The sequence below is a fragment of the Gallinula chloropus genome (assembly GCF_964237585.1).
Source record: "Gallinula chloropus genome assembly, chromosome: 5".
Taxonomy (NCBI): domain Eukaryota; kingdom Metazoa; phylum Chordata; class Aves; order Gruiformes; family Rallidae; genus Gallinula; species Gallinula chloropus.
This window is the reverse complement of record NC_140090.1, coordinates 70,142,885-70,159,007: the sequence shown is the minus strand read 5'-3', so window position 1 is coordinate 70,159,007 and position 16,123 is coordinate 70,142,885. Positions and strand designations below refer to the sequence as shown.

Genomic DNA, 16,123 nt, shown 5'->3' with positions numbered 1-16,123 from the left:
AGCAGTATGAAGCCAAACAAGTCTGATCCTAGAAAGGTGGTTATTTGAAGGACTAAAAATGTAGTATCCACAAACAGAAGCTGTTTCCTATTTCTCTATAGCAGCTGTAGTTGATTATAGAGTTCAGTAAAGTAGAAGGAGACTAAGGAAAGAAAATACTAATTCTGCTTTCTCCACTAGGTTAAGTTTTGATGAAGGGAGATCTTGGAGCAAGTACAGTTTCACATCCCTCCCACTGTTTGTAGATGGAGTATTAGGGGAACCTGGAGAGGAAACTCTCATCATGACGTAAGTGAGCATGCCATCATGCTAATGGTGACAGGAATGACACCAGAAATAGCTTAGGAGGGTTATTTGTAAAAGAATCACAGAATCATTAAGGTTGGAAAAGACCTCCCAGATATTTAGTTCAACCATCCCCCTACCACCTATATTACTAACTAAACCATGTCCCTAAGTACCTCATCCAATCTTTCCTTGAACCTCCCTGAGGGACGGTGACTCCACCACCTCCCTGGGCAACCTGTTCCAATGCCAAATCACTCTTTCTGATAAGAAGTTTCTCCTAATTTCTAACCTGAACATCCACTGGCGCAACTTGCAGCCATTCCTTCTTGTCCTATTGCTACGTATCTGTGAGAAGAGGCTGACCCCCAGCTCACCACAACCTCCTTTCAGGTAGTTGTAAAGAGCAATAAGGTCTCCCCTGAGCCTTCTCTTCTTCAAACTAAACAGTCCCAGTCCCCTCAGCCGCTCCTCATAAGACTCTTTACCAGCTTTGTTTCCCTAATAGCATTTCTGGCTGGGGACAAAACCGAGTGCTCTGTGAAGCCAGGTATGCAGTCTTCTGTTGCTAAATCATCAACGTTCATTTGTGATATGACTGAGAGAATGACAACATGGTTCCTTGCAAACTGCAAAGCTACTATTACTTAACTTATCAGCATGAAACCTGACTCCTCAAATTGAGTGTGATTTAAAGCAGAGTTACTCTTGGCAGATGAATATTTGAAAGAAAGATGGTAGGGTATTTTTATAGCTGTATTTTGCTGCTACTTTCTTTTTTTTAAACTGAGACACAGGAAAATGAAGACATTCTTTTATAAAAATGAATGGCAAAATGTTGCCTGGAGGCTGAGTCATGAAAAATTATGATTAGCTTCAATATGGTATGCTGAGCTCTGCGTGGTGCATAAATCTGGATTCACCCTGCCAGAAATTGTGACATTTTACCTGAGATCAGATTTGCAAAAACAGGAGTAAAATTCAGTTTCTGTCTATAAAAAAATGGAGTGACCTGTAATAAACAGAATATGTGGCTTGGAAACTAACCTGAGTTAATAGAGATGCGTGAAGCATGATCCCTTCAGGTTCTGATTTTAATTTGTATGGAAGGGATTCCCAAAGCCTGTAATTGAAATATCAAACTCCTATAGGTATAACTGTCTCAAACCCCATGTCAAGTATTGTCTGTATAGTCATTTTGGGGATTGGCAAATGTGAGAGTATCTTGATCCAATGAATAAGAGTGACACGCAATTTTTTAAGAGGGTTGTAGGTATTTAAAAACCTAAGTCTGACTTTCATGATGTCAATGAAGTGAAAATCAGTAGGGCTGGCAGTCTTAAAGCAATTAATCTCAGTTGGAAATTTGTGGCCAACTGTACCTCTGTAACTACCAGGGTCCATCTGGTACTCCCTTTTATACCATGCTCTTTCTGCTGTGTTCTGTAGAGTGTTTGGACATTTCAGCCACCGCTCGGAGTGGCAGCTGGTGAAAGTAGACTACAAGTCCATTTTTGATCGAAGATGTGCAGAAGAGGACTACAGACCTTGGCAGCTCCACAGCCAGGTGAGAAGCAAGGAGGCTGGAATCTGACCAAAGGTAGCTAATGATACTATTAAAATTCAGCGTGATCCAATGTTGTTTCCTGTTAGATCGGTGTGTCAGATTTTCCCTTACTGGAAGGGTCTGTTTTGTTACACAGATGTGTTGGCCTCAGGTTTCACTCTGTACCCCAGAGGATGAATGGATGCATATTGGATTTCATTCTCCATGCAGGCAATGATCTCAGATGCATGCAGAGCTGAGGAATGCAACAACAGCAGAAGCACTTCTACTGAAAGAGGCCTGACTTCCTTCAGTCTTACATCTCCCATCCAGTTTCCCCATCCTTACATCCTTTTTTTTCCTCTGTTCTTAGTCCTCAGAGCCCTTCTAGTTGCTTTCACACATTTTTTTCTCCAAATTCCCATCCTCTTAGCATGATTTCTTATTTACTTGGTTTCATCCTTGTTCTGTCTCTCCCAGCTGTGATATTTTTGCTGTGGGAGTCAGGCACTTTATTCCTCAGTCTATTGGGCCCTTGTGCTCTGTCCCTTGCATCTTGAATGCAGATGCTGCGTCACTCCTGGAACCATTACTTAAGTGCCCAGGAGGTAATGTGCACCACACAGTCCCTACACGTGTCTACAGATACCTCCCCAGCTCTGCCAAGTTTGACACAAAAGCCTGTGTTTTATCAGGTTAGAATAAAATATGGGCTAAATTCTGTGGATATGTAAACACCAAAGGTTCCCCTGAAGTCTAAAATGAAAACACGCATTTATATCATCAAAGATTGTCTTTCTGTGTGTCTTGCTGGGCAAGAATTTAATAAGGAATGCAGAATTAAAGAACTTGACTCAGGTGAGCTGCTCGCACAAGGCACAACTCCACACCAAAAATACCAGTTATGACTTTGAAAATCAGTACATCTTCCTTGAATTTCAAGGAGGCACAGCATTTTACACCAGTTGCCATTTGGGCCGTTCTGTTTCATGGGCAAATCAAAGCCAGGAAAAGTTTTTCTTTCATACAGAGATTTTCACAGCATAAAAGGTAACAAGTAAGACCCCTCTGCGTTTTGTTCTTTGCTTTCTTGTGCTTGCATAAGCAAAAATGCCAAGGCTTTTGCAGCATGTCTTTGAGGATGTTGGCTCTGGTGCTTGTGGGACTATTTTTAGGAAGGCTGCTGTGGACCTTTTGATTTTCTTTCCATTGAGATTATCAGGCTGAGCCTTTTTGCCTAGATAGAAATATTTATCAGGGTGCTGAAGATTGGAATGAAAAAGATAAGGAAAGGTTATCATCCACATAACAAGTCCAACCCTGTAAAACATGAACTCTCAGCCTGTGGAAAGTATTTGCATATACGTATATTACTAATCCCCATTGAACAAAATTATTGCCAGAGAGATCTGATCAAAGAAATAGACTTGCTGTGTCTCAGATTGCAGAGAGATCAGACTATGCTTTCCATTGCTGTGGAACCTATTTATAAATGAGAAATGGGCCTGAATCAATTTCTCTTTGGCTCTGGAAAAAATTCAGAACTCAATCAGATACATAAGTAACCTCATATCATTTCTTAGTGTGTGTTGGAAAAGCTGGTTTGGTTTCAGTTAAAGCTTCAGTAGCTTTAATTAGCTTCAGTGTACTGACATGGTATTTGACTTCCTATCATCTTCTCTTGACTCACAGCTCCCATTGCACAGGCCTGGAAAACCTGGGTGATACAAACAGCCTGGTGGGTGTCAGAGCAAGATATTTTTGGTTTTGTTTCTAGGGAGAAGCTTGCATCATGGGAGCAAAAAGGATCTACAGGAAGCGCAAGTCAGAGAAGAAATGCATGCAAGGGAAATATGCTGGGGCTATGACCTCGGAGCCATGCGTGTGCACGGAGGCAGACTTCGACTGGTGAGCAACGGGCACAAGGACCGCGTGCTCTCTACCACACCAATGCAGAGCTCACTAGAGAGGCATGGAGTAGGTATTAATAAACACATAAGGGGCTGAGTAGATTGCTCCCTCATAGTCCAGGTATGTCAAAAGGAGGAAAGGTGGAATAGGTTTCTGTAATCTGCTAGGGCTTCCAGAAAATTGATGCTGACCAGAGCATTTTCCAGGTGACATCTAAACTCTCTACAGCATTCAGATAGAAGGTCTATTTATACATCTAACCTCAGCAGTGACCAGGGGTGGCTGTAAAGTAGTATATAAGGAATATATAGTGTGCATAAACAATAAAATAAATTATTCCTAGATAAACACACACATATGTATATATGTGTAAAAGTAAATATATGCATGTGCAAAGTAGGCCTTCAGCTTCTGGAAATCAAGTATCATGGGAATGCCTGGGTCATTTGTTATATATGGACCATCATTTCTGATAGCATCTAACAGACACTGCCTTTGCAGTTTGGGTTAATCTCCTTCTAGAACGTTTTTCTCCTCTGCTATATGTTATAGGAGATAGGGTACATCGGTGAGTTGTGAATGGCATGATAAAGTGTTCAGCTTCTAGTATCATGATTCCTAACACACAGCACTGCACAAAAAAAGGCAGGGAACCACATTATTGAAATCCCTGTCACCTGTTTCTCTCCAAGTCTGAGACAGTCCTGAGTATCCCAGGAGAGAGAATTGGTCACTCTTTGATAGTGCTGATAAACCACGTTTGTGCCTAACCAGCTACATCATCTATGTCACGTTATTAATTAAACCCAGAAGCTGTAACAAATCGAGAAGAGTTTAATCTCATAATTATTTTGTTTATTGCTATATGAGTTTACTCCAGGACCATTGAAATTTACAGCGTTTCCCTTCTCCCCCTCCCATAACTGTAGTTACAATGATTTTTCTATACAGAATCACAGGAGAATTTTCCATGTGTCAAAAAAGTAAATCTCTTTTCACCAAATAATAAAAATTATGAGCATACTTGGGCACTGTCTATGATTTCTCTGAATATAGTTTCCTGATTATTTTTCCATCTCCCATTGAGTTCTCTGTTGGGGAGAAGATTCCTCAGTTCTGTGCGTAGTTCATCGTGTAGGTGCCCAAAGGTGCTGGATTTCCACTGCCTAACATGTCTCTGGTAATGTTTAAAAAAAAAAGATAGCAGCCAACCAGGAAAAAAAATACATAGGAAAGACATTCCCTGAAGATTTCAACCTTCCTGTAGAGTGTGCAGTACGAAGCTGGTTCAGGCTTGAGAAAATAACAGGTTGGATGGACTCGTGGTCAATCCATTAATGGTTAAACCCCGTACACTAGTAAGTGGGACACACTCATGCAGCATTTCTGATAAAAACATGCTTTCCTTCCATAACTTGTTCTTTCTGAGAATGTATGAGTTTATTGAAATTGATTGTGTAGCTTGCTACTACAAAAGCTTTGTTGCTAGGTAAAGAACAAAAGTACCATGCTGACATTTACTGGGGGAAACTTGCTTTTATTTCTTTTACATTCGCTTCAAGGAAACTTTCTTTTAAGAGTCTGCTGGGTTGTGAGAGAATGTCTAAGAGAAAGCTAGAATGGTTGGGGATGTACGACAGGCATTCACATTTAATACACACCAAGAAGACACCTTAAATCTGTCGGAAGAGGCAGAATTAGGACTTTGCAAAAGTCGTCTTGTTAAAAGAAGGCTGAGAAAAAGACCCTTAAAAATACTGTAGGTTTCTACTGAGCAGTCTGATAGAAAGCCTTTCTGACCTGGGAGGACGTTCCTTCTTCTGATGGAACCAGTTTTGGTTTAGAGCAGTCTGTTGTGATCCCTCCCAGTTCTCTCTGAGCTCTTGTTATTCCTACTGTCCTCAGATCTGGATTTTTACTTTACCCATTTCAGCTTCCTTCCCCAGCACCTCTGAGGAAAAAACTGAAACATTGCTTTAAGCATCCAGTTCAGGAATATTCATTGCTTGTTTGTCTACTTAATACAGTCAGGAGTATAGTTTTACATGAATTTGCCAGAGAAGGACAAAAAAGCCACAGGCAACAGGAGACAGAGGTTTATCAAGGAAGGAAAAAAGAGATGGTAAGAGAAAAGCAATTCTGTTGGCTCTACTGAATTTCTCAGCCTAATTTTATTGTGATAAGAAAGGCAAAGCTGCTGCTGCACTGTCATTTTGGACTTTGTGCTATGCTTCACTGCTGCTACACCCTGCAGTAGCTGGTCCAAAGAGACGTTTGGAGGAAAATCAGTGAATGAAATCTTGCTGTGGATGGATGTCCTCTATGGGGTCCTTCCTGCAAAAGGAAGAAGCACTTTCATTATCCTCATTCATGACATTTCATCAGTGCTTTTGAATTATCTATTTCTCTTTTTTGCTAGGCAGGGCTCTTAAGTGAAGGAGATTGAAGGGGACATGTATCCCCCGGGCAGGGTGAAGCCCCTTAGCCGACTGAACTTGATTTTGCAATCTTGAAATAAACTGGGTGGCTTTTTATATTAACATCAATAGTTACAGGACCCAGGCTTGTATACAGAATTAAAGACTACAACAATCCCTGCTCTAGTTAGAGTAGAACTTTCTGTGCTGTTTAGACACTGACTCTGTATGGAGAAATGTTATTATCTAAGCTTGTCAGAGTTTAGAGCTAAAAAAATATATATGTGTGGTCAGGTAAAGTGGAAAGAAAAAAAAAATGCTTTATTGCTCTTAATCCTGTGAGTTCCTTTTTTATCAGTTCAGGGAAAAAAAATGCCAGTTATAAAAGACATAAAGATTTTATAATGTTTTTTTCTTCTAGTAATATCACAGAACTCCAGGTTCATTCCCAATCTGTATTCAGTCCATGGTAGTTCTTTCTCAGAGAAAAGGGCACGTTTGTTTATTGTCTTACACAGCAACAAAACTGAGTGGCATTAGAAATGACTGTAGTTTCTCTAGCCTTGGGAACCTGAACTCTCTCTGACAGTAGACATCCCTTATCACGGGCTCCAACCCGAACGCGCGGGGGGCTTCAGCGGGCTGAAGCGGCGGGTGCTGGTGCTCCGTGCAGGGGCTGAGGCTCACAGCCAGAGGGCAATAGTGCTTCAGGAATGGGGAAGTGAAATGTCCTAGCAACGGCCTAGAAACGAGATTGTCCTTCTTCATTTAATTGATTTGGGTAAATGGATGACACCGTTACTTGTGTGTTATTAAAGCATTAATTTACCCTGTTTCCTTACATTGTGTTCCTTCCTGCCAGTCGAGCATTATTACAGCAATATCTCTTCAGCAGAAACACCTCCCAGACGCAGATGGAAATCTTTGGTGGTGTTCATCCTTCAGCTACCTGTCTCCCAGGTTCTTTAATAGAAACTTAGAGTTAAGAGTCAGACTGTCAGTCCTCTGAACCCACTGTCATTAATACTGAGGGCTTCTCTTATCAGTAGCTCCTTATCTCCCACCTTTGAGGGAAGTATAAGCCTGTTGACACTGGTGCTAGTGACTTTGGATAGCCAGGGATGCACAAAGGAGCCTCCGTGCAATGAGAATCAGGTCTATTTATTTCAGCAATGATACCAGACAGGAGCTGCCTAGCTGGTTTTTTTGTTTTTGTTTTTGTTTTTGTTTTTTTTAATTGTCTGGCACTTAAATTACAGACCTGTCTGCTAGGTTGAGTTCTTATGCTAAAACATCCAAGTTGTATGTTACAAGAAACTGTCCTGACAAACCATGGGGACGCAGATACTGGATGTGATAAGGCTCTGTTGGCTTCATGTGTTATCACCCACTAGTTCAGATGGTCAGGCAAGTACGAGTTCTGAAATATGCGTGTATTTTGCACCCTTAGGTTGAGTAACTGCTTTGTCATTGGGATGGGCTTGGTTAGCTGGTGAACAGTAATTTTGAATGAAATTTTAGTTCATTTGGAATGCTTGTGGAAAATGCAGATTCACTATGCAAAATCTACTGTCCATCCCTGCATTTTAGGGGCCTAGATATCTACCAGGCATGGTTTTACTGGGGATTTTAGGTTGCCTATTAACTTAAACTGGCATGGCTTGTACTCCAAATACTGTGATGCAATTATAATCATATGCCCTCATAGATTCATAATTCAAACTGCAGCTGAATCCATCCTTCTCTGAGATAAATACTATGTCAGGTCCTGTAGTGCTGGGAAGCAAGCACAGATCTCTCTTAAAAGAAATTTGCACTTATGCCATGGTTAACTATTAGACAATGACATGAAGTGAAAAAAAGAATATTAAGACTTTACTGCAGCTATGTCCACAGTTTTTGGAAACTGTAGAACAAACTCAAGTATAATGACAGACACTTTGATTCCACCCCATTTAATGCCAAAAAGTTTTCAAGGATAGCATAAAAAAATCCAAAAGTAACATCATCTGTTTCTGGCACAGCTGACCTTACTTAAGGTGAAACTGTTAGTGTTAAGGAAATCCTGTGGTTACATGTTAAGTCATGTTTTGATTTTTAGAAGGCATGGCAGTTATTTCTATATCTTAAACAGTGTATCTTTCTATATCCTAAAACAGTAGGGTTTTAATAATTTCACATGTATTTACAGTTCTTCCAAGGCAGTCTGTATTCGAACAATACACTTTAAGGGATTCCTTTACCTTTGGTTATTACCTGTGCTGCAACTAATCTTAGATAGGGAAATTCACCATGAGCTTTGAGCTGGGTTACAGAACTTCTGGAATGAATTTATGTCTGCCCCTAATTGTAGAAAAGGTCTTGCAATCCTACCTGAAAAAGGCAAATACGGTTCCAGTTTAAACCAGTAAAGGTGGCTTGTGTAAAGCCATCCTCAGTGCGAGTCAGATGATAGGGTGCTTCCTACTGATAAAACAACCCCTGCTGGTAAACGTTCCACTCTTTTTTTTCTTTTTTCTTTTTTTTTTTTTTTTTTTTTTGATAGATGCATTATCTGTTTCACCTGAGTTCTTTACAGGAAGGCACAAAATATCATCAATATATGCAAATTCCAATTCCCAGTTACCAGGCAATGACTCGGCTAGCTGATTGCAGTCTAAAGCGGATGCCTTTCCTCTCTCCAGATTCTGCTATACTGGCTCGTGCTATGGCAATCCAATTGATGCTAATGCTTGTTGATTGCTACAAAGCCTGTTGTGCCAAATTGTAGGCAGCAATTTGTTGTCAGCATCAGTGTTCTGCGTGCACCAGCCTGTAGCCAAGGAATTCATTAGATTCTAAGACTGCGGAGGTGAACGGGCGGCTGGTGCATCTGTAGAGAGATATGGAACAGCAATTCATGTCATTTACTGGGATGATATTTCTGTAGGGCCTTAATGAGCCAGATGATTTGCAAGTCTGAAAATGACACTGTGAAACTTCTGTGCTTAGAACTATTTCTGCTATGGAAAATCCTATGATTTCATTCTCTTGACTTTGAGAAATATGATCCAAGTATAGTCAAACCTAGTTAATTCGGTCTTGGCTTGTCCAGATATGCAGGTACTAACAGGAACCAAAATTATGGCATGAGTCTAAATGTATGTATAGTAAGAAATCCCAGACTAATACTACTGCAGCAAATTGGACTCTGGGTAGTGATTGCCTCTGAGGCAGATTTCACTGTATTATTTTGCTTTGTTTTCGTGTAACTGATTACTGAACACTGTGTGTGTAGTGTTACAGCTTTTTAATTAGAGTGACACAGGATAACTTAGGAATACAGTGCTGCAGACTGTTGACAAATGAATTACAAAAATAAAGGATTCCCACTTGTATGTAAATATTTGTTTTCTCTAAGCAAATCAGAATGGTGTTATTTTTCATTATAAAGTGTATTCTGAAGCCATAGTGTTCTTATTCCAACAAGGATGATTAGAGAAGCACATGGCAGTGGGAGAATAGGCCTACTGATGCTTCCAAAGCAATTAAGCAACATTCAGTCACTAGCATCTGAGTAAATAGATTGATGAAAATTCAATCAAAAAGCTGAGGAAAAGACCATTCGGGTCATCTACTTCATTGCTGTTTCCTAGACTATGTTCTCAATTATTTGGTTTAGATATCCCAAGCATCACAGCTGCCAAAATGTTCTTTTGGAACAGTTATGTAGTCTAATCGATGTTTAGGAGTTTTTCTAAGTGATACACAGCTTTTATTTTCTTTTGCTTAATGTCATCTTTTTAATTTCTCCTTTTTTAGATTATGTCAAAACATTATTTTTCCTGATTCATGAGAAAAAGTTGTAGGCAGAAGAAAAGGTGACAAAACTCATCTAAATGTCCTGATTTTGATAACAAGAATAAGAAATTTAACAACTATAAATTGAAAAATAGTCTTCTTTTTTTTTTTTTTTTTTTAGTTTCAGATCAGTACCAGACTTATTATCACTACATAGTGATTTTATTACTTTTTTTAAGGCATCGTGCTTTGGTTCAGAAAGAGTAAAACATTTTAAAAACTCTTCAGAATATTAAGCTTTCTTGTTGTTAATATTATTCTACCAATAACATTGATCTCACTGCTGCCTATGCTGAATCCAGTAGCCTGATAGAGGTGAGGCTGCTGTATCTTTGTGTCCCCAACCCAGGCAGTAACAATGTTGTGCATTTGTTCCTGATAGGCACATATGCATGTATGCACAGTACATACCATAGAATCGCAGAGAGGTTTGGGTTGGAAAAGACCTTAAAGCCCACCTAGACCTAACCCCTTGCAATGGGAATGACCACCCTCCACTTTGCCCAAAGCCCCATCCAACGTGGCCTTGAACACTGCTAGGGAGGGGGCAGCCACAGCTTCTCTGGGCAATCTGTGCTAGGACCTCACCACCCTCACAGGAAAGAATTTTTTCCTTATATCTAATCTAAATCCACCCTTTTTCAGCTTAAGTCCATTACCCCTTGTCCTGTCACTACAAACCCTTGTAAACAGTGCCTCTCCCACTTTCCTGTAGGCCTCTTTAGGTACTGAGAGGCTGCCATAAGGTCTCTGGGGAGCTTTCTCTTCTCCAAGCTGAACACCCCAATTCTCTCACCCGGTCTTCATATGAAGACACGTATATGCATATGTACATGGCTGACAACACAGATTGGCAGAAACGAAAAACAGCACTCACAGAAACATCAGTTGTCTCATCCTGTTCCCTTCTCTGGTTGATCAACATGAAATCTCATTTGTGGAAAATATGTGCACTGTAAGTGTACATACACTATTGATCCCAACTTAGACACCATGTCTGTGCGCTGTATGGTCCCTTGATACCTTATCTTCCTAGTTGCTGACAACTGGACATCTCCAGTTGCCTCATGCATGGACACACACACATAAAAGAGATTTCCTCACAGGCAGGTCTAGATCTATATGGCTTTACATCAGCTGTCATTCTCCTGACCTCTCAGTGTCAGTGTCTCTCAGCGTCTCCAAATTCAGAGACCTGGCATCCAGCACAGACTTATGGCCACATCAGCACCCAGCTCTCAAGTTTTTATCCTGAGCACTGGCTTGTCTGGTGTGGTGCTCACCCACACAGTATACGCACGCTCCAGTCACTGCTGGTAGTGTGGGCACATGCACCACTGTGCCCCATGGTCTAAGTCAAGTTACTGAGAATTAGACCACCATATGCACAGAGAATAGATAGCCACTTAGCCGGGACAATAGAAATGAAGATACCCATTTCTCTACCCTGGCATCACATAATGAGCCCCTTACTCCTGTGTGCAGTAACTCCGCTCAGTGATCTGCAACATGATCTAGGGAGAGCATCTCTGACTATCTGGTAGCTCTCACCCCAGCCATGGGCAGATATATCTCCTGTGGCACCCCTGAAAACAGCTGTGGGGGATTCCACTGTCTCTGACCAGTTTATTGAGGTTCCCCTGCCTCCTGCATTTCCTCTCTGCTTCTTTACGTATACAGAGTTGAGCCTTTAATTGCATAATCTAGTGCTACCCTAATCCTCTTAGAATATCAGGCTACTTGATACCAAGACATTAAAGATGATAAGCCAAAAAGTTCTTCGCAAAAAAGTGCCATTTTAAGATCAAGGATCATGTTGCAACTGGAATATTAGAATGGAGCTAGTGGATTCTGTATATCAGTCCTCAGAAATGACATCCCATTAACTTCTCAGTTATGGGCTATGGAGAAAGCTTAGTAAAAGGAATAAGAATGATTTTTCCAACCAAACAGTCCTCATTACTCAGCGGCTTGAAAGTAAAACTACGTGTGAACAGAATACTGATTAAAGAGGGCTGTTGTTTGTTTATTTGTTCCACAATAACACTTTTTTTATAGAGTCTTTGTTTACCTGGAATCAAACCCAGTTTGGACTGTTGTTTATTTTTAGTGGAACGAAAGCAAATTTAGTCATAGCTAAACCCAAATTGGAACAAAAGATTACAGTTTGACTCATTGTTTCTAGCACATCAATTTTGGTAGCATTTCCTCTTCCAAACAAAAATAGAACTGAAGATCACAGCCGCCTTTTCCGTTACTAAATATGCTGTTAATGTCTTTATCCAAGTGTTCTCTCAGGACTGTAAATTTTCCTTTATAGCTCATGTGATATACTTTCCAAATAAAATTAACTCTCTAGCGCTTCAGTTTTCTAAGATATGGCTGAGACAGCAATGATTGAACTTAGCTTAAATCTCTGGCTTTTATTATTTGAGTCTAGAATTGAACCCAAGAAGTGCACTTAAACTCAGGGCAGAGAGCAGAAAATGCAATAGCTCATGAACTATCTGGTCTGTTTTTCTCATTTATACTGGGACATACACATGTTAACTCTACCCCCATCTCCACACCTCACTCCCCCCCAAAAAAAGAAAAAAGCTACAGCGGAATGAACTTTCTGTTATTACATCAATTAAAACAAAAATCAGAAATCCTAGTAAACAGATTGAGGAAAATCAAAGCTTGTATCAATAGTAGAGAGCATGAGCTAATACCTGTGTTTGTTGTTCTGTTTTTTTGTGTGACTGTTTCTTTTAACGCTCAAACAGTGATTATGGATATGAACGTCACAGCAATGGGCAGTGTTTACCAGCCTTTTGGTATAACCCATCTTCCCTGTCGAAAGACTGTAGCCTTGGACAGAGTTATCTCAACAGCACTGGGTAAGTGGCACACCAGACTTTTTTCAGCTAGATGACCCATATGGACTTTAACCCAATGGTAAGTACAGATTGCATTTACTATAGGTGTGTCAAATCTGGCTGAAGCCCTTGGGATCTCTTTTTAATTGTTTGTTAGTGTGCACAGTCTGGTCCTCCCATCGTGTAAAAAGTCTAGACTTTTCCTTAAAAAAACAATTCCTTAAGGAAACTTGGGGCAAAACTGTAAGGCAAAGGAAAAATCACTAAGGTCTCTGAAAAGACTCTTGTTAAAATCATGTGGGATCAAGTGAGGCAGAAAGGGTGGAAAAAATTAAAGAACTGATATATGTGAACAGAAGCAACAGATGGGCAGCCAGCCTGAATGCTGTCTACTATTTGGCCCTCTTGGAAGTCAGGGGAAAATGTAGTTTAAGATACTGACCTCAAACTTCATTCCTGATTAAAGCAAACAAAGAAACCCAAGTTGTGTTTTGGCATTTTCTAGGCAGAATTTTCTGTTTTCTTCAACTGTCTCATTTCTGTAGCTCTGGAGGGCTGTATCTCTAGAGATGCTTCCCTCACAGCTGATGAGGTGTGGATAGCATGTGAGGAAAGCTGTTTAACTGTGCCTAACCAAAACCAATTCCATAATGTATGTGTGTAACTGTCCTGATTTCAGCTAGGATAGAGTTACTAAGACAATAGCATTTATGACTTTATAGTAATTCAATATGTCACATAAATCATCGTATAATTATATGCTTTACACAGTTTATTAATACATGGTATATAGGTGTGCTATGCAGGAAAATATTCCATGCCATTAATAACACTGTAAACTACTTGTATATTAGGCACACAAGGAACACTTGACTGAGACAAATGTTGAAATATATCTGGAAATCTGTTTTCTTCCAATCTCCTGAGTCTAAAGAAACTGTCAAAAATGTTCCCCTGTTCCCAGTTAACTCTGTTATGCTCCTTGTCAGCATCTTGTGGGGATTTCTCTTTCTCTTTGCAGATACCGGAAAGTTGTTTCTAATAACTGCACGGATGGTGTGAGAGAAAGATACACAGCAAAACCACAGAAATGTCCTGGCAAACCTCCCCAGGGACTTCGCATAATTACATCTGATGGCAAGCTGACAGCTGAGCAAGGACACAATGTCACTTTCCTGGTGCAGCTGGAAGAGGTAGGATCTGTTTTAATGCTGCATCTCAGGCCCCATGGGTGTGTTTGTGTCCGATTCATGTCAGACAAAGTTTGCAGAATGGTGAAGAGGTGAACCAAGAGTGTGTAGGATGAAGTCCATGAGCTCCATGACGTAGCTGGGGTGGAGTTTGCTCTAATATTTGAGAGATGACAAATGGAGATGATGAGACTGGCAGAGTATTGCAGTGCATAGTGTAATAGCTGGGAGAAGTTGATAAAAGCTAAGAACTGGTTTGGTTTGGGAATTTCACAGTAAAACTGGAGAGTGCAGGTTTGAATCCCAACCCTTAACTGTGCTTTTGACTTCTTGTGTTTCAAACTGTATTTCCATTTTTACTTGCCACTGTCTTTCAACCAAACATGGTTAAAAGTAGATGTGCAGATCTGTCCCCAGTGCAGAAGTTCGTGCATATTGTTTAGTGTTTGAGTATGAAATCTCAAGATGGCAACAGCAGCATTGTCTGGAATTGCATGCAAATGTGCAGCTGATTCAGACTCTGATCAGAGCTTGTGTTTTCATTACATCTGTAAGTTGGTATTTCACTGTTCTGCTTCATTTCTGAATCCTTTGAAAACATGTTTAAAATCTTTTTACCTGTTTTTTCTTCTCACTGCTTCTTTATCTACACTTAATTGTAGGCTTCCAAATAATACAATTCACAAAGTAACTATTTTCCCAATTTCACTAATCCAATATAATTTCTTTATGCTTCTACCCTTTTTCCTGTGTAGCTGGCCAATAAACCCTGAAACAGCTATGCTTTTACACTAGGGTACAATGTACATCCCTCTACAGCTTGAGAATTCATGGAAATTATTTCTGATCCTCTCCATAGTAAATGTCATCTGTGGCGAGGAAAGAAATGAGGATGACCTCTGGACCTGAGTTATATAGGGCGTGTTTTGGGGTTTTTACATCTCTGTTATTGATGCTTTCCCCAGCAAACAGGTGTCTTGATTTGTAAAGGCAATAACATATAATAAATCACATCTAACCTGAAGCAGTTGTTTGACCTCAATGTTCATTTCTCCAAAATGTGGGCACCTTATTTCAGTAATGACAGTCATGCAACGTTGTTACTGTAGATGCAGTCATAACAGTATAAACATATAATTTCTTCTGGATAGATTGCTGACTTCTGTTTTTAAAGATGAAGAATAAAAAGTTCAAAACAAGGTTCAAAGTCTTCAGGCTTTAAAAAAAAAAAAAACAAGAAAGGTGTTGTTATATACCCAAAAAAGCCTGTTCATTACATCGCTTTCCTATTCTCAGCAAAGTTTAAAACCAAAGATTGAGAGGAGGAGATGGGTAACCTGAGGAGTCAGACACAAAACTACCAAAGGATTATGCAAATAAACTGAGGGAGAGACAACTACCCACAGAGTGGGAAAATCAGGACAAATGCCCTTCTCTTCCTTCTGTGAGTACTTCAGCTCACATTTCCTGTAAGAATGCCCTGACCACTGTCATACAAGGACCTGCTGTGAACTGCGCTGTCTTTCCTGTTGATTCTGGTTTGTTGCTTTGCTTTTTTGTTGATAGCCCTGCTTCAGTATTCACCAGAGTCTGGAAGCAACACCTTCTTTGTTAGGTGATGGAGTTTTTCTCAGGCTGTGTGTCAGGGAGTGTGTAAAGTATGTTTTGATGAGTGAGCCAGCTTCTGATGAGATCTAAAGGGGTTTTCTTTCAGTATATCTGATAAGGAAGAGGTTAGGAATTGCTCTGAGGGCTGAAACAGTATTGATCAACTTCCAGCCTTTCTGATTACTCTTCCTGCTAGATGAATCTCAACCTTCTGCTCCTAGATTTGTCCATATAAAGAGTTTAGAGAGCAACCAACAAAACTTTTGGGTGAACTTGACCCAATCGGACAATGATTTTGGGCTGATGTTGCAGCAATAGAAATACGTAACAAAGAACAAGTTATAGGAGAATAAACTGTGGTTATGGCAACATAATTGTATATACACTAAAGCATTTACTGAATTAACTGTTTCAGTAACAAAAATCACACCACACACTAAAAAGGTTAAACAACCCAACAAAAGA

At 40.1% G+C, this 16,123-nt stretch overlaps 1 protein-coding gene across 1 annotated transcript in view; it reads left to right on the top strand.

The window, feature by feature from the left end:
* Window positions 1-16,123, top strand: part of LOC311192494 (VPS10 domain-containing receptor SorCS1-like) — a gene marked incomplete at both ends in the record, with an annotated part of 294,792 nt that overhangs the window by 240,656 nt on the left and 38,013 nt on the right. Inside the window, 5 exons of the mRNA XM_084264978.1 lie at window positions 181-288; window positions 1,735-1,852; window positions 3,609-3,739; window positions 12,768-12,881; window positions 13,882-14,053. Coding sequence (XP_084121104.1) covers window positions 181-288; window positions 1,735-1,852; window positions 3,609-3,739; window positions 12,768-12,881; window positions 13,882-14,053 — 643 coding nt within the window. The remainder of the gene's footprint in view (window positions 1-180; window positions 289-1,734; window positions 1,853-3,608; window positions 3,740-12,767; window positions 12,882-13,881; window positions 14,054-16,123) is intronic.